We start from the raw sequence: 19,126 nt of genomic DNA, 5'->3' as shown, positions 1-19,126 counted from the left end.
AGTGATCCAAAGAGGCCACCACCCAGTTGTCTCCTTTGTCCAACCCCAGTCAGATGGGTCTGGCATCTCTGGATCCATGACCAATGCCTGGTTCCAACAGTTGGCCTGGTAGCAAGTGTGCTTGATGTGCTGCTTGAGTGTTGCCTGGGTTGGAGGAATGTTCTCTGGAGTTCTACACTTCTGTGTGAAGAGCTGTTTCCTGGCATCATTCACTTCCGTGCTCTCACTGGTTCGGTCGTACATCAGCACCACAAATCGCTCCAGCAGTAACATTAAGCCTTCACTGACCTCACTTGGCATGCTTAGGAGTTCATTGAAAGCATCATTCACCTCTAAGAAAGACTTCCAAGTTTCCCAGGCAGTCTTCTTTCCTCTGCCAGCGAATGCAGATACAGTATCACACCCGGTGAAAGCGTGAAAGATTGGGAGAGTCAGACACTGTGTTGGATTCAATGTGGCAACCATTTCGTGAACAGCTATGTACCGAAAGCTTGACCCGACACCAAAGGCAACCCACAGCTCATCAGGAGCATCCCCAATTTAGTTGGAAATGACACCTATAATGTTTTTCTATACTATTTGGTTCCAAAATTAAGCGCGTTTGAACATTAGACTCGGTGGACTTGCGGCCATTTTGGATTTGACCTCTCACGGTCCTCAGAGGTCAAATCTGACTTCCCTCCACATCTGAAAATAAACCTTATGGTATGCAATAACTATGTTAGAAATTTCATGCTTTTCTCTTAAAATGCACAATTGTTGTTGTTATCCGCTGTACTAATGTGTCTTTCACTGAGGAGAGGTTTCCATCTTGCCACTCTGCCATAATACCCCCATTCCACTTATGCCGATCGACCCCGATCTGCACAACGGGAACGATCCTATTTGGAACGGGATCAATCGGCATGATCGTAAACGGAACGTCTTCGATCTTTGTCGATCGGGACATAAAAATAGATCGGGGCGATTTTTTAAACATGTTTAAAATTTCCATCCCGATCTGAAATAGCGGGACTGATCGTGATTACAGCGTGAATGCAACGTAGTCCATCGGAATGATCGTAGTTAGAACGGCTTGATCATAGTTAGAACGGCTTGATCGTGATTACAGCGTGAAAGATGTAACGTAGTCCATCGGCTTGATCGTAGTTAGAACGGCTTGATCATAGTTAGAACGGCTTGATCGGGATTACAGCGTGAATGCAACGTAGTCCATCGGAATGATCGTAGTTAGAACGGCTTGATCATAGTTAGAACGGCTTGATCGTGATTACAGCGTCGTTGCAGCGGGAGGATTATCTTGTGCCGTTTCGACGACGATCGTTACCTATCCGTCCCGCTCCAATGCCGATCAAAGCCGCTGTATATAAATCGGTCCGGATTGCATCAGCCTCACCCGATCAAGTATTTCGACACGACAATTTTTGTCAACGTTGTTAAGTGGAATTGATAACTGCATGAGCCAAATTGCATTGCCCAATAACCCCATGGTCTAAAATTAAAAGCGGTACAAGTTAAACAAATATTATTAACGCACAGGTTGTAAACCTGGTGCGTTATAGCGTTTGCCTGGGAATTTCGGGCGCTCAAAAGTGAAGCTAGTTTCTGTCACCCATTTCTGTCGCTCATTTCTGTCGCTCAGATGTGTAAACATGACGTCATTAAATCTATATTTATAGGATAGGTTATAGGAGATATATATGTTATAGGATAGGAATATAGGACCCAAATGACCCAGAGGACCCAAATGACCCAGAGGACCCAAATGACCCAGAGGACCCAAATGACCCAGAGGACCCAAATGACCCAGAGGACCCAAATGACCCAAAGGACCCAAATGACCCAGAGGACCCAGAGGACCCAAATGACCCAGAGGACCCAAATGACCCAAATGACCCAGAGGACCCAAATGACCCAGAGGACCCAAATGACCCAAATGACCCAGAGGACCCAAATGACCCAGAGGACCCAAATGACCCAAATGACCCAGAGGACCCAAATGACCCAGAGGACCCAAATGACCCAGAGGACCCAAATGACCCAAATGACCCAGAGGACCCAAATGACCCAGAGGACCCAAATGACCCAGAGGACCCAAATGACCCAGAGGACCCAAATGACCCAGAGGACCCAAATGACCCAGAGGACCCAAATGACCCAGAGGACCCAAATGACCCAGAGGACCCAAATGACCCAGAGGACCCAAATGACCCAGAGGACCCAAATGATCCAGAGGACCCAAATGACCCAGAGGACCCAAATGACCCAGAGGACCCAAATGACCCAGAGGACCCAAATGACCCAGAGGACCCAAATGACCCAGAGGACCCAAATGACCCAGAGGACCCAAATGACCCAAATGACCCAAATGACCCAGAGGACCCAAATGACCCAGAGGACCCAAATGACCCAAATGACCCAGAGGACCCAAATGACCCAGAGGACCCAGAGGACCCAGAGGACCCAAATGACCCAGAGGACCCAAATGACCCAGAGGACCCAAATGACCCAGAGGACCCAAATGACCCAGAGGACCCAAATGACCCAGAGGACCCAAATGACCCAGAGGACCCAAATGACCCAGAGGACCCAAATGACCCAGAGGACCCAAATGACCCAGAGGACCCAAATGACCCAGAGGACCCAAATGACCCAGAGGACCCAAATGACCCAGAGGACCCAAATGACCCAGAGGACCCAAATGACCCAGAGGACCCAAATGACCCAAATGACCCAGAGGACCCAAATGACCCAGAGGACCCAAATGACCCAGAGGACCCAAATGACCCAGAGGACCCAAATGACCCAGAGGACCCAAATGACCCAGAGGACCCAAATGACCCAGAGGACCCAAATGACCCAGAGGACCCAAATGACCCAGAGGACCCAAATGACCCAGAGGACCCAAATGACCCAGAGGACCCAAATGACCCAGAGGACCCAAATGACCCAGAGGACCCAAATGACCCAGAGGACCCAAATGACCCAGAGGACCCAAATGACCCAGAGGACCCAAATGACCCAGAGGACCCAAATGACCCAGAGGACCCAAATGACCCAGAGGACCCAAATGACCCAGAGGACCCAAATGACCCAAATGACCCAAATGACCCAGAGGACCCAGAGGACCCAAATGACCCAGAGGACCCAAATGACCCAGAGGACCCAAATGACCCAGAGGACCCAAATGACCCAGAGGACCCAAATGACCCAGAGGACCCAAATGACCCAGAGGACCCAAATGACCCAGAGGACCCAAATGACCCAGAGGACCCAAATGACCCAGAGGACCCAAATGACCCAGAGGACCCAAATGACCCAGAGGACCCAAATGACCCAGAGGACCCAAATGACCCAGAGGACCCAAATGACCCAGAGGACCCAAATGACCCAGAGGACCCAAATGACCCAGAGGACCCAAATGACCCAGAGGACCCAAATGACCCAGAGGACCCAAATGACCCAGAGGACCCAAATGACCCAGAGGACCCAAATGACCCAGAGGACCCAAATGACCCAGAGGACCCAAATGACCCAGAGGACCCAAATGACCCAGAGGACCCAAATGACCCAGAGGACCCAAATGACCCAGAGGACCCAAATGACCCAGAGGACCCAAATGACCCAAATGACCCAGAGGACCCAAATGACCCAGAGGACCCAAATGACCCAGAGGACCCAAATGACCCAGAGGACCCAAATGACCCAAATGACCCAGAGGACCCAAATGACCCAGAGGACCCAAATGACCCAGAGGACCCAAATGACCCAGAGGACCCAAATGACCCAGAGGACCCAAATGACCCAGAGGACCCAAATGACCCAGAGGACCCAAATTCTATGTATGTTTCTATGATGATGTATGTTTTGGTGAAAGTACATAATGTGAATACTAGTAGCAATTTTACAAAAACCATGGCATAATTTCAAATCTTGACCCGAGATGATAATTATGCTACATCATAATTTCCATGTGCCAACCTGGGCGGAATCCAAGTGGATTCACTTGACTTGTTAATGATCAATTTTACCGCTTTCAATTTTATGACCTTTTAATTAAGTGAATGCAAACTTTGATCCCCTCTACCCAGCAAAAACTTGTCAAATTTTTAGCTTTTATTTTGAAGACCTTTCATTTTGCAATGCATTTTCATCCCCTCAACCCAGCAATAATAACTTCTCCCTTTCCAACCAACACAAGGCAAACATTGAATATCAAGTTTCCTAATGTTTATTGTCACATGAATATCAATAGAAATCATTATCAATGCAATACATAACAATACAACAATGTCCTCCAAAATGTCTTTCAACTCCTTCCCATAGTGTCTCTAATGATGTCTCACCATCCTCTCCTGCCATGGAACTGCACCAGCAGGGCTGTTAAAATAGAGTCTCAGTACCTCCCTCTGACGCTTGGCCTCTACACTGTCCCTGTTACCTCGAACTGCCTGCTCCACCTCTAACATGTTGGCTTGATCTCTCCATTCACCAGGGATGATGTTGTGTCGATAATCCTCCTGGTCCACCTCGGCATGCTGAATACTTGGCAACCGGATGCGGAGCATGTTGTGCAGACAGATAGCAGTTTCGACCAGGTCACGCACCACCTCAGGATACTGTTGTAGTGTCTTGAGCAAGCATTGCCAACGGTTTGCCAAGATGCCAAAGGCGTTCTCCACCACTCGTCGACCCCTTTAGATGCGGTAGTTGTAGACGAGTTGTTCAGGAGAGAGTCCACGTCTGGCATAGGGTTTCATCAAGTAGGTGCGGAGAGCAAAGGCATCATCTCCAAGGATGAAGAATGGCATCTCTTCATCATCGTTCCGCATGGCCAGGGGGTCGGGGAATCCAATGGTTTCATTCTCTATGCACTCTTTGAGCTCCGAAGCATTGAAAATCTGAGCATCTGACATGTGTCCCATTCCACCAACATCCACCCACAAGAACTTATAGTCGGCGTCCACCAGTGCCATCAACACGATCGAGAAGAAGCCCTTGTAGTTGTGGTAGAGGCTGCCTGAGTTGGGTGCGCATCTGAGGGCGACGTGTTTGCCATCAAGAGCTCCGAGCACATGAGGGATGTTCCATTTACTTTCGAAATCATCAGCGACTTCTGTCCATTCTTCTGGGGTGGTAGGGCACTTCACCATTTCTTCTTTGAACTCTGCAACGATGGCTTGACACACCTCCGGAATGAACTTGACGATGGTGTTTCTGCTGACCCTGAAGTCGTAGGAGAGAGTTGGGTAGAGGTCTCCTGTAGCCAGATGCCTCAGGGTGATGGCGAGCTTCATTCCAGGTTGTAGGGCCTTTCTCAGCCTGGTATCTTCTTTCTCAATCCTGGGGGTGATTCTGTGGAGGATTTCATCAAAGAGAGCAGGTGGCATCCTCACAAAGTTCTGGAAAGAGTTGATGTCCTCCAGCCTCAGTTCATTCATCAAGCGGTCGTAGTGCCCAAACTGCAATCTTCTTTCTTCTGTCAACCATGGCCAGACCCAGAACTGAGGGGCTCTTGTTCTTCTTCTCATTCTTCTTCTCACTTGAGCAGCTCTTCTTTCATTAATTGCATATTGTTGGAGAAGTAGAGCGAGCTGCAGACGGCCATTTCTCTGATGTTGATCCATGGCTGTCTTCGACGATACTGATCATCGGCAAGCAAATCGGGCCCTATTTATACGGATCGGGACCTGAAATCTGCTTTTTAGTCGGCTTAAAGACAGGAATAGAGCGTAGTTAGATCGGTTTGGTCGGGAATGACGTAGTTGAAACGGCAATAGATCGGCAGCATCGGCGTTGGATCAGTTTTAGATCGGCGGCGATCGGGAATGCATCGTGTCAGAGCGGCGGCAATCGCGAATGCAGCGTGGTTACAGCGTACGCGAGCGGGAACACAGCGGCTCTAAACGGCTTCGATCGGGTCTTCAGGGACCCGATCTACCCACGATGAGCGTGGTTACAGCGTAGTGATCGTAATCGGAGCGTACTTAGGACGTAGATACAGCGTAGATGACCAGTTTTTTCCCAAAGTGTCCCGATCGCTCCCGACCTGGAGATCGGGGCTAATCGGGGCCAATCGGCATAAGTGGAATGGGGGCATAAAGCCCAGGTCGGTGGAGTGTTGCAGTGATGGTTGTCCTTCTGGAAGTTTCTCCCATCTCCACACAGGATCTCTGGAGCTCAGCCAGAGTGACCATCAGGTTCTTGGTCACCTCTCTTACCAAGGCCCTTCTCCCCCGATTGCCCAGTTTGGCCGGGCGGCCAGCTCTAGGAAGAGTCCTGGGTGTTCCAAACTTCTTCCATTTAAGAATTATGGAGGCCACTGTGCTCTTGGGAACCTTCAATGCAGCAGAATTTTTTTTGTAGGCCTCCCCAGATCTGTGCCTCGACACAATCCTGTCTCTGAGCTCTGCAGGCAGTTCCTTGGACCTCATGGCTTGGTTTTTGCTCTGATATGCATTGTCAGCTGTGAGACCTTAAATATAGACAGGTGTGTGCCTTTCCAAATCATGTCCAATTAATTGAATTTACAACAGGTGGACTCCAATCAAGGTGTAGAAACATCTCAAAGATGATCAAGAGAAATGGGAGGCACTGAGCTAAATTTCAAGTGTTATTGCAAAGGGTATGAATACTTTTGTAAATGTGATATTTCAGTTTTTTCTTTTTAATAAATTTGCAAAACTTTCTAAAATCCTGTTTTCTCTTTGTCATTATGGGGTACAAGCAACGGTTCCCGCCCGATGGGCGGGGCTTCAATTTGGAAGCCCAAATAAAAAGGTAAAATATCAGAAATTGAAGTCTTTTTTATTTTAAACGATTCATATAAACATCCGTTGAATCATATCACATGCAAATCATCAAAATCTAAACAGTACATGGCTAAACAGTACATGGACGATCACGTACCACGTACGTCTCGCGTCTCGCTCGCTCTCATGTTGTCCCGATAATGATCCTTCCGCAGGTTCACCGACGGAAACCTTGTTACGACTTTTACTTCCTCTAGACAGTCAAGTTCGCTCATCTTTTCGGTGCACCGGCACGAGCCGAGAACGGCCCGTGCAGGGGCTGATCCGAGGATCTCATCAAACCGTCGATCGGTAGTAGCGACGGGCAGTGTGTACAAAGGGCAGGGACTTAATCAACCCGAGCTGATGACTCGCACTTACTGGGAATTCCTCGTTCATGGGACACTTTCTCATTGTCTCAAGCCCCAGTCCCCATCACGGATGGGGCTCAGCAGTTTACCCGCGCCTGATGGCGAAGGGCAAGGTACACGCTGGCCCGTCCAGTGTAGCGCGAGTGCGGCCCCAGACTTCGAAGGGCATTAAACGTTCATGAAACATTAAACGTTCATTAAAGGATTACGAAACGAAAAACATTACGAAATTACGTTCATACCGTCACGTCAAACACTACCGTAAACACATACATCGTCACAACATCGTCACAATGAGAACATCGTCACAATGAACGTTATGCGAACGCGAATGTTATGCGGGAGTCCAAACCTGAGAATGCTGGAGACCAAAGCTGAAATTGGGAAAACTAAATAGCCTATTTTACTCCTGGAGATCCCAGGATTATCCACCCAAAATATCTTTGTGATCGGTTCAGCAGTTTTTACGGTACCTTCGAACAGACAGACGGACATTTGGTGAATTATCGTAAGATTGAGTGTAGATTGATGAGGGAAAAAATGAATTTCAACGATTTCAGCAGAAGGCTGTAACATAACAAAATGTGACAAAAGTTAAGGGGCCTGAATACTTTCTGAATGCACTGCATATGTGAAGAATCAGCTCTTCGTTTGCAAAGAAGTCCACAAATAGCCTGGAAAATGACGCAGTTTTTTATTAAAGCCAACTTATACGGATCCGGAGGAGACCGACGTCTACAGCAATCTACAGCAAGAACATGCCAAGTCAAGCCTTCCTGGCAACGCATTGATTCTCATTCACTTATATACCAAATACGATTTATCAGAAAAATCTCCGAGAGAACGAAGCGACTGGCGAGAGTCCCTCCCACCGTTATCATTCGGGGGAGTCAGCCTTTCCTTTATCATTTGGACCAATTGTTTTTCTGGGCTCCGAGAAAACAGAACTGTAACTCACAAAGAGAAGAGTGTATGCTTAGCCAAACAAACCCATATATTTTATGGGTTTGTGTACATGAGTAATCCAAAGCATGTTTATACAGAGTCATGCGTTGCTGAGATTAAAACAAAATATATATAGTTAACGATAGGTTCATGTCATTCTACTTGCATTACGCAAAAACAAGCGCATGTGGGCGTGGTTTTATGACCAGCCTTGAAAAAAGCACACGTATACCATTGTCCAGCATGACCTCATTTTAAACACAAACTGAAGCATGTTTATTAGAATTCAGGCGCCGCTATGATTATATAATTAATGTTTTTCAAGTTTATATCTGCAATTCGAGCACTCCGCTTGAAACTACACATTCCACGCGCGCATGAACGTCCGACATCCAGCGTCCGATATTCAGCAAAGTCGCAATGACCCACAATGCATTTGGGCACACATCCTCCGAGCAACCTCATACCGCACACCCGTGACTCGCGGCTCGCTCGGCTTTTGCCTAAAAACACAATAACTCTACTCTAACTTCCACGGAGCCGCATGGCGGAAACGCAGGTTTGTACCACCTTTTGATAAAACGAACATTGCCAGGATTCTCGGATAGACGTTTAATTTCACAACACACATGACAAAAATCCGATTTAAATTCAGAGATCGCCGATCGACCTAGCACTACCATCTTAACGCGATGACGCCACGCCGCCCCCCCCCGTCTTGGCGCGCACCCTCGTGCCTCCGCACGAATCTCAACACTCCCTGCACGCCGCTCTATTCGCGTTCCCGGCGGGGTTTACCTCACTTGGGACATGCCGTCGGCTGTCATAACAGAGAATTGTCAATAAAGAATCTATGACTTGACATTCCTTCCTCTTGTCTCGTCGAGACAAAGTATCTTAAGAGACAACGTGCCACATCGGGCTTTATTGAAAAATAATTGTGTAATGCGGGTGTTGAAAAAATAATTGCAATGCGGGTATTTCCCAAGGGCATATCGTGCACCCAAAGCGCCTCGCCTGGCGATTTGGCGAGCGTGTCGTGCGGTGCGTGCTTGGAACCTGAGGGCTCAGAACATGAAAGTTCATTAACGTTTCGGATCCACAACGAAGACGTCTGGTCCAGATGAGGTTCTGCTCCGCCAGAGGGTGCATCACTTCCCCTGCGGAACTGGCTCCCCCCACCCTTTGCAGACGCAGTCCTTGCAGATCTTCGAAGTTAATCAACGGTCATGCCCATGAGGTCCCTCACGTGTTGCTGTTCTGGGGAATACAAAATGTCGTCAGTATCTTGTGTCTCAATTTCCTGGTCAGGGTACAGAGCGTAAAAATCCGAATCCGAATCACTTGAAGCAAAGAGATCCGCAACATGTGGATCAAAGAGATCCGAAACATTTGGATCAAAGAGATCCGAAACATTTGAAGAAAAGAGAGGGACTTCCTTTATGTCAAAGTCTCCCATGGGCGCCTGGTCGGCTTGCGGGTCTAGGATATCCACGTCGGGTCCCTCGACCGCCAGACCCAGTGTCGCAATCAGATCCATAGTTGGGTCGGAAGGGGGCGTGCAGCTGTCCGCTTGTAATACATAAGCAGCGTTAGCCAGTACACGCAAGGGGTTTATAGCACAAGTATCACAGTCATCACATACACCGTTACAGGCAGCAGCCAGTTCCCACATGGGATCCACACAAGTATCACAGTCGTCACAAAATTCAATGCAATTTTCTGGAGCGCCGGTCACGTCTGCCTTGTTGAAGGACCCGTTCAGGTCGACGGCCTCTGTGGTCAGAACCATAGTCGTTGTCGGCGGCTTTTTCACTTTCCATCCTGTAAAATACTTTCTCATACAGAGGAGGACTAGAGATTTCATTAGTGCCCCCCAAATTACTACCCCGATTATCACAGCCAGTGCGGTCAATAACCACTTCACTATGGTGCCCGTCCATCCCTGGAACCAGTCAGTGAGCCAGCTAAATGTATAAGAATTTTCGCGCGCGATCCGATCGATCGTCAGGGCGTGGCTAGTTTCCCTTAGTCTCACTATTGCGGCTGACACTCCTTCAGATGGATCGGGTATGTAAGTGCAACATTTTCCCTCTATAATTCCGCATACCCCTCCTTTCTCTGCCAGGAGCATGTCCAAAGCCACCCGATTCTGCATCACCATTGTACGCATGTGAATTACCGTGTCCAATAGTATGTCATGAGCCGTAGCGGTGTCGTTTGCCACCTTTTCTAGGGTCAAAGCCAATTTGTCTATTCGGAAACTATCCATGACTGTGCCCGCTCCTGGGAAGAAGAAACCAAACACCTTTTCCCATAGACTCCCGTGTAGTTTAGTGGTTCCATCTTCATTCATGACTGACCTCTTATTACGCCTGTCCAAGGACTTTGGGTCTAGCTCATCCAGTATCTCAACGTCAGGAAGGACTGAACCCAGATAACATGTGCCCCCCCAATTATTTGGTAAATAGGGGTAAGCCTTGTCGCCGCATATAAACATTGTCCCATGGGGTGGGACCAGGTGGGTGGATAAGCACTGGAGTCCCTTTACCACCCCATTAATCCTACTAACCCCCCTAGAGAATGTTATAGCCGTTATGTTGTGGTTGCGTTTATCTTGCAGTACTATTCGTAATGTAATCCCCGAGCTCCCTTGTCCCAGCTTTCCGGGGAGAGTGTAGGCGCATTCTGATTCTCCCATACGCAAGTGGCCGGAACCCTGGAGGCAGACCCTCCCTTTCTGTGGTTTGACCCAGACGGGGGCAGGCCTCTCGGCCACATGGGCAATCATTGACGGGCGATAATTAAATTGTCGATTGCAACTCTTGCCGTTGTCAACCCCTTCTCTTTCCAGCGTGGTGACTAAACATGGGGAATCGATAGGTTGTGAGCAGAGGTCATTGAGGGACAGAGGTAGCACTATCATGTGTATTCCTGTGGTGCCTGCTTGGGGAAAGCGCATGCACGACCAGCAGTGTGTCCTATTTTGAATTGTTGCCACCTCCCTGGCCACTTTCCAATATGTGTTTTCACCCTTCTTTGGGGCCTTATTCTGGGGTTGTGGCGTGAGTATGTATTCGATGCATGGTATGTAGTTCCTTTCGCCACCGGCCGCGCCAGGGGTCCAGACGCTGCACCGGACCTGCATGGTCATGTCTTTCCCTAGGCGTGTGCGTGTTTGTAGCTTAAAATCAGGGGTTCCCCATTGGTATCCTGGTTGGGCCAAGGTCTTAATGCTAGCTTGCCCGTCTTCCCGGAACTCTCGTTGCTTTTGTAGTACCATGCCAACGCGTCCAGGCCCTGCCGACAGTGCTAGCCAATTTATGTTCACCCAATTTGTGTGCAGGGCTTTCTGTTCGAAACATGGTAGTGATACTCTTTGTCCCCATGTTACGGTGAGGTGTCGGGTTTCGTTTTTGCATCTATTGGAATCGGAGTTTCCCCTAGCTGCTGTCGCTATCAATAGTATTGTACCTATGATTAGGCCCATCCTTACTGTGGTTGCTGTGGTGTAGTGTCTGGTGCTTGTATGGCCAACTTACAGTGCGTGGCGTGGATCCACGAAGTCTTGCCCTCGCAAAAGACTGCCGTTGGTGTAGTCAGCAACACCTGGACTGGTCCCTTCCACCTTGGTTCCAAGGCGTTCTTGCGGGTGAAGTGTTTTACGAGCACGTAATCGCCGGTCTGGAAGTCGTGGATGGCGTGGCTTGTTGGTTCAGGCAACGCCTCTCGTACCCGGGCGTGAATTCTGCGTGCCACGTTGGACAATCCTCTGCAAAACTTTAAAAGCATGTCATCCATCACAGGCAAGTCAAGTTTGGACATGTCCATCGGTGCCGAAACAGGCAAACTCATAGGTCGTCCCATTAATATCTCGTGGGGGGAAAGGCCCGTGGTGCAGCCCGGGGTGGACCGGATACTCATTAACGCCAGCGGGAGTGCTTCCGGCCACTTCAAACCTGTGTCTGCACAGATCTTGGCTACCTTGAGTTTCAGCGTCCCATTGGTGCGTTCCACAAGTCCCGCTGATTGTGGGTGATAAGCGCAATGGAAAGATTGTTTCACGCCCAGTGCCTTTAGGATACCCTTAATCACCTCTCCCGTGAAGTGGCCCCCTTTGTCTGACGAAATTTTCTGAGGGATGCCGAATCTGCACATGAAATCCCGCACGAGGCGCTTGGCTACTGTCGGGGCGTCTGACTTGACGCATGGATAGGCCTCGACCCATTTTGTGAACATGTCCACGATTACCAGGACATATCGGAACGACATACTTGGTTCCATGTTAATAAAATCGAACTGGACATGACAGAAGGGCCCGATTGGCCGAGGATGGCCCGCATTATGTGGGTGCCTAGGGGGTGCCCCCCTGTTGTGTTGTTGGCAAACCGCGCATGACCGGCACACCTCTGATGCGATTCGCGACAGTCCCGGTGCCGCCCAGGTATAGTTTATCTGTTCCATCACCCCCCTCTGGCACACATGGCCATTTTGATGTCCCATACGTGCCAGCCAAGGCAGTAGTTCCTTGGGTGCTATCGGTTTTCCGTGAAGGGTCCACATCGCATTTGGTCCGGGGCGTGTGGCCCCTCTTTTTACCCAGTCATTGTGTTCGGCTGCTGTTGCTGCGTTTTGAAGTTTTATAACGTCCTCATTAGTTGGTGAGGCGGTGATGATGGTGCACCCAATTTGCGGGGAGGGGGTAGGTCCTGAGGTCGGTACGTTGGCAGTTTGCGTGTGTGCCCCCTTTGCTCGCGTTACCATCGGCATGTTCTGTCCTATTTGTTGGTTGGCCGCTTTTCCTGCCGCTGCGTCTGCTCTGGCGTTGCCTCGGGCGACGTCAGAGTCTGTCCTTTGGTGGCCGCGACATTTAATTACCGCGATAGCGCGGGGAAGCAAGATGCTTTGGAGTAGCCCTTCAACCAGTTCGCCGTTCTTTATGACCGAACCCGCGGATGTGAGAAAGCCTCGCATCTTCCAGATTGCCCCTTTGTCGTGAACTACCCCGTGCGCGTATGCTGAATCTGTATAAATGTTGACGGCCAGGTCCGCCGCCAAGCTGCATGCTCTAGTCAAGGCGCACAGCTCCGCCTGCTGGGCGGAAAATGTGGGCGGAAGGCGCCCACTTTCTACCGTCTCGCTATCTGAACACACCGCGTATCCAGATAGCAAAGAGCCGTCCCATCCGCGTTTAGCCGACCCATCGACGTAGTACACACGATCGGGGTCGTTGAGGGGAACGTCCTTCAGGTCCGGACGTACCGTGGAGACTTGCTGTACTACATCGACACATACGTGGGGTTCGCCCTCCTCTGGGGTGGGCATCAGTGAGGCCGGGTTGAGTGTAGTGCAACGTTTAATGGTAACGTTGGCGGCCGTAATCAGTGCTGTTTCGTATTGCATTAATCTAGTGGTCGACAAATGTTGTGTTGTCCGCTGTAGTAACAGTGAAGTGACGCAGTGCGGTACCTGTAGCGTTACCGGGTGCCCCATCACAATGTCCGCTGTCCTTTCCACAGCGTACCTAGCCGCTGCCACGGCTTGCAGGCACACCGGAAACCCTTGCTCGACCGGTTCCAGCTTTTTACTAAAGTAGGCTACCGGTCGTTCCTTATCTCCATGAGTCTGTGTCAAAACGGACTGAGCAAAACCCCTTATTGCATGAGTGTAAAGGGTGAATGGTTTCGCATAATCGGGGAGTCCTAAAGTCGGTGCCGTTACCAATGCCTTTTTCAGCCCCTCGAAACAGCGCATCAATTCGTCCGTCCAAACCAAGTAGTTTGGTTCTCCTACTCTAGTGGCTTCGTACAGCGGTTTAGCAAGTAGCGCGTAGTCAATTATCCAAGAGCGGCAGTAACCCGTCATACCTAGGAAGCGCAACATCTGTCGTTGCGTACTTGGCCGTGGCGATTCCATGATGGCGGTCACCCGTCCAACATGCAGTTCCCGCTTCCCGTGTGAAATGGCATGACCCAAATAGGTTACTACCTTCCGTACAAATTGGAGCTTTCTCCGTCCTACCTTGTGGCCCTTGGCCGCCAAGGCTCTTAGCAGGGCCATGGAGTCCACTTCACAGGCTTCCTTGGAAGGGGAACAAATCAACAAGTCGTCAATGTATTGCAACAACACCGAACCCCCTTTTAGTTCCACGTCTGCCAAATCGCGGTGCAACGCTCGGGAGAACAGGGTGGGGCTGTCGGAGAACCCTTGGGGTAACACCGTCCAGGTGAACTGGCGCCCCCTAAAGGTGAAGGCGAACAAGTATTGTGACTCGGGTGCGATGGGTACGGAGAAAAAGGCCGAGCATAAGTCAATGACGGTAAAATGTGTTGCGTCCGGTGGAATAGATGTCATAAGGCCTTCCGCGTTCGGTACCACTGGGTGTATGCCTTGTATGACTTTGTTCACTTCCCTCAAATCCTGCACGAACCTCCATTTATCCTGCATTGGTTTCTTTACGGGCAAAATTGGTGTGTTGCATTGGCTGTTAGTTTCTACAATTATTTTCTGTTTCACCAAAGATTGAATCACTGGCTCTATGCCCGCATCGGCCTCGTGCCGCAATTTATATTGTCTCACGTTTGGGAGGGACATTCCTGGTTGGACCGGTATTACCAGAGGCTTGGCATCGCGAATTCGCCCGACATCGTTGTCGTGTTGGGACCACAAATCGGCCGGAACCTCCTCCAAGAGGTCATCGGACTCGCCCGGGCCCTGAGACACCGTTCGTACAACGTGGTTGCCCTTTGGGGGCAGGTCTGTCTCTTCAAATTTTCCTTCTATACTCTGCTCCTCAAGGGTGATCAAATACCCTTCGTCATTGTCGAGCATCGTCACTGTCCAGTGGTCCACTTCATAAATGGCGCTGCACGGAATTTCTCGCAAACGCCCCATCATCCATCCTATACTTTCCGCCGGCCATCCTTTGGCGGTGGTGAGGGTAACATGGGCGTCCACCCCTGCGGGGTACTGAGACAACGCCCGCTGTTCCGCGGTTAGGGTTACCTCGACGCCTATTCCCTCCCGTCCAACCCATATATTTGACAATATTAGGTCCGAATTCTTACCTATTGACCCCTTTATCTTTCCTCGGTACTCGTCGTCATCGCCCCTAGCATCGTAGTAGGCCGTGCAATGGGGAGGGTTGTCCTTTATGTCTGTTGTAATTTGGTGTACGTGCAGCCAATCTCGCAACCCGTCACTCTGGGAGCATACTGTGTCTAGGACGTGTGCCCAAGAGGCCAAAGCCCCCTTTTCCAGGCTCCACCAGTATGCGGTGGGGCCGGGCCGAGACAATGCCGTCATTAACAGATCGCGTTTGGATTCCGCGACGTCTACAAAAACTCCCTGCTCCGTACATGAAATTTGGCAGCCTAAACGGCAAAGTAAATCCCGTCCCAACAAGTTAGTCGGGGCGGTGGTAGTCATCAAGAAAGCGTGTCTAGCCTCTAATGGGCCGCACACCACTCTTACCTCTTCTGAAATGGGAAGCGCTTGGGGCAAGCCTGAAACTCCCACTATCTGAACATCTCTATCAGTGGGGCGCAAAGATGGTAGCTGCCCTTCGTTAATAGTACTATGAGTCGCGCCCGTATCTACGAGAAAATCTACCGGTTGCCCATCCACGTCTAGTGTCCAGGTCGGCTCCTCGGTTGGTGTCATAGTCAAGAGGGGGCATTCTACGGGCGGCCCGCCGGCGTCCCGTCAATAGGCTACTTGATTTCTCTGTGGCGGGTATCCCTGGCGGGGCCCCCGGCAATCACGTTTCCAATGTCCCATCTGTCCGCAACGGAAGCACGCCCCTTGTGGAGCGGTGGATGCGGGATGCCTGTTACTGTTGCGCTGACCCTGTTGCGTCGGACGCCTCGCAGGCTGTTGGTTCCGCTGTCCCCATTGTGGCGGCCCATTCCCGTTTGCTCCGCTTGGGGTCCAATAACTTGGGGGAGGCCCATCGATTTGGGGAGGGGGTCCCTGTGGATACCCGTTCTGGGGAGGGGGCGTTTGTACTGCCCAGGTCTGTGGAGGGGGTGGTTGCATGGCCCAGCTCTGCGGCGGTGGAGGGGGCCCCTGCATGTTCCAGTTTTGCGGTGGAGGGGGCCCTTGTGGGTTCCAATTTTGGGGAGGGGGCCCTTGTGGGTTCCAATTTTGGGGAGGGGGCCCTTGTGGGTTCCAATTTTGGGGAGGGGGCCCTTTTGTCCGCATGTCGACTCGTCCATTGTCGTTGTCATCAGCGTCATTTTCGTTTTCGTCGTCGCGCCCCCACTCTTCGTTGGGCTCTAACCTGGTGTCCCGATTCTGGGCCCGTCCTTGGCCTTGATTTCCCTTCTTATTTTGGTTGAGTCGGTCCCGTTTCTCCTGGACGAGCATTTGCAACATGTCGTCCTTAACATCGGCCTTCTTCTCGTCGCCCTCGCCACATTGTTCGGCCGCTTCGACTAGTTGGTCGGTTGGGGTGTTTCTCCATCCTATCATAGCCGTTTGAATGCGCTTCTTAACTGTCGGTCTCATTCCTTCTACAAAAAAGTTGTTCACTACAGCGTGAGGGAGATCTTGTGCCCGCACCTGGCCCAGTCCTCCCCACCTTAACACTGCTCGTTCTACCCTCTCTTTCCAATCGAGGGCTGCCTCGCCATGCTTCTGTTTTAGGCCGTATATTTTATTCCAATCTGGCCCCGCGGCTGGCATCAGTGCGGTGTGTACCCCGGCCAACAATAAGTCGACCAGGGCCTCCCAATCGGCGAGGGTCTGGGCCGCGGTTTGGGCCGGGGGCGGTGCTACATTTGGCCAGCGTGCGTGTACTTTGGCCTGGTCCCACACCCGCGCTGGCAATACAGCCTTCCCCATGTGGCAGACGTCTCGCCAATCTGCGCCTGTATTTTGTATCCACAACCGCATAAATTCTGGTATCTGACCGGGATGTTCAGCCAGCAGGGTTCTCACCCGCTCCTGCATAGACGCCAAATCTGATTCCCTCCAGGGTATCCTGATGTTAATGGGTGCCCCCCTGTTCAGTCCTATTGTTTTTAAAGGACACATCCCAATTGCAGGTTGTGGGTTCTCTGATTCCGTGCACCCTTCCAATGAGGGGTACAGTTCTCCTGGCCCCTCTGGGGCCGTGAACCCGCTGTCCGCCCCATTAATTTCTTGTCCTCTAAAAGGATTGCCCGGGCTAAGGTGAACCTGAGGGGCGGCTGGTCTAGTTTTATGGGGGTCTAACCCCTGGGGGAACAGGGGCGGGGGTGGGAGAGGTGGCGCCTGTAGCCCGGGGACAGGGCTCAGGGCTTGGGGGGGTGGGGGCATGGTGGCTACCTCCCCTGTCGCGGGGTCTTGGTCCGGATTATGGACGAGCGGCATTAGCCGCTGATTTGCTAGCTTAACTACCTCCTTAATTGTTTTGTCCTGCTGAACCCTGTCAGCTTGTTTCTTTTGGCCCTGAAGCTTCAGTACTTCCCCTGCCAAGCTAGCCTGTCTTGAGGCTGCCAGTCGCTTCATTCCTTCCTTTTCCCACCAGCCATACACTTTCCAGTAATCGGGTGGGAAGTGTTTCTTTTCCCTTTGTAGCTTATCCAAAGCTCCGTTCAACACTTCCAACTTGTCAAGTGCAAACGATCCCTCCTCTGGCCAGGGACTACTTAAATCTTTAGTTAACACAGCCCAGTCCTTTAATGGTCTTACCGCGGCAAAATGATGCCTCTTAAACATGAAAGATGCCGGGGTTCCTTTAAGGGGTTCCCTTTCTTTCGTTAGCTTGCTTCCCATCTTATTGCTCTGGGCTGATCCTTCCTGGAAAGTTCTTGGCTTGGCTCAACCTTTACGGCTGTCCGACCTCACTTTCCCCTCCTGGTGCTAACTGTAACTTTAAGCTTACTGTTAAGTCCTTACTTGTTTATCCTTACTTGTTTATCCTGGCTTTAACAAAACCACGTCATTCTGAGGCCTAAATGAGCCTTTACTTACAATTCTGTTCGAGTGCAGACAGCGCGGATGACAGGGAAGCGGACTGAACCCGTTCGAAGAAGCAAGGTACAAATTTGGAAAGATAGCCCTCTGGTATAAGACAATTGCTCACCTTAATCAAATTAGAGTGCCAGCGTCCCGGCCTCGAGCAGCCTTCCTTCCGTCGCCCGGGTTCCGCTTCCCGTCCTCCGCGTCTGTTGACACCCCACTCCTGGTACCATCTGTGAAGAATCAGCTCTTCGTTTGCAAAGAAGTCCACAAATAGCCTGGAAAATGACGCAGTTTTTTATTAAAGCCAACTTATACGGATCCGGAGGAGACCGACGTCTACAGCAATCTACAGCAAGAACATGCCAAGTCAAGCCTTCCTGGCAACGCATTGATTCTCATTCACTTATATACCAAATACGATTTATCAGAAAAATCTCCGAGAGAACGAAGCGACTGGCGAGAGTCCCTCCCACCGTTATCATTCGGGGGAGTCAGCCTTTCCTTTATCATTTGGACCAATTGTTTTTCTGGGCTCCGAGAAAACAGAACTGTAACTCACAAAGAGAAGAGTGTATGCTTAGCCAAACAAACCCATATATTTTATGGGTTTGTGTACATGAGTAATCCAAAGCATGTTTATACAGAGTCATGCGTTGCTGAGATTAAAACAAAATATATATAGTTAACGATAGGTTCATGTCATTCTACTTGCATTACGCAAAAACAAGCGCATGTGGGCGTGGTTTTATGACCAGCCTTGAAAAAAGCACACGTATACCATTGTCCAGCATGACCTCATTTTAAACACAAACTGAAGCATGTTTATTAGAATTCAGGCGCCGCTATGATTATATAATTAATGTTTTTCAAGTTTATATCTGCAATTCGAGCACTCCGCTTGAAACTACACATTCCACGCGCGCATGAACGTCCGACATCCAGCGTCCGATATTCAGCAAAGTCGCAATGACCCACAATGCATTTGGGCACACATCCTCCGAGCAACCTCATACCGCACACCCGTGACTCGCGGCTCGCTCGGCTTTTGCCTAAAAACACAATAACTCTACT

The 19,126-nt window shown here is 50.3% G+C and overlaps 1 protein-coding gene across 1 annotated transcript; it reads right to left on the bottom strand.

The window, feature by feature from the left end:
- Nucleotides 1-7,201: 7,201 nt before the first annotated feature.
- Nucleotides 7,202-15,769, bottom strand: LOC144893945 (uncharacterized). The gene is made up of 2 exons (XM_078785191.1): nt 13,475-15,769; nt 7,202-7,318 (listed from the first exon to the last, which is right to left on the bottom strand). Exons 1-2 carry the CDS (start codon nt 15,767-15,769, stop codon nt 7,202-7,204), a joined length of 2,412 nt encoding a protein of 803 aa, XP_078641317.1.
- Between the last annotated feature and the right edge of the window lie 3,357 nt (nt 15,770-19,126).

The sequence above is a fragment of the Myxine glutinosa genome, chromosome 10 (assembly GCF_964187855.1).
Source record: "Myxine glutinosa chromosome 10, kmMyxGlut1.1, whole genome shotgun sequence".
Classification (NCBI taxonomy): Eukaryota; Metazoa; Chordata; class Myxini; order Myxiniformes; family Myxinidae; genus Myxine; species Myxine glutinosa.
The sequence above is the reverse complement of the archived record's forward strand: the minus strand, read 5'-3'. Positions and strand labels throughout refer to the sequence as shown.

Bases quoted from the DNA above. Each gene is read 5' to 3' on its own strand.
- LOC144893945 (XM_078785191.1), bottom strand. From the start codon at position 15,769: ATGACACCAACCGAGGAGCCGACCTGGACACTAGACGTGGATGGGCAA. The intron at 7,319-13,474 runs GTTACCATTAAA...TGCCCTTCGAAG, and splicing joins CACTGATTACGGCCGCCAAC to TCTGGGGCCGCACTCGCGCT.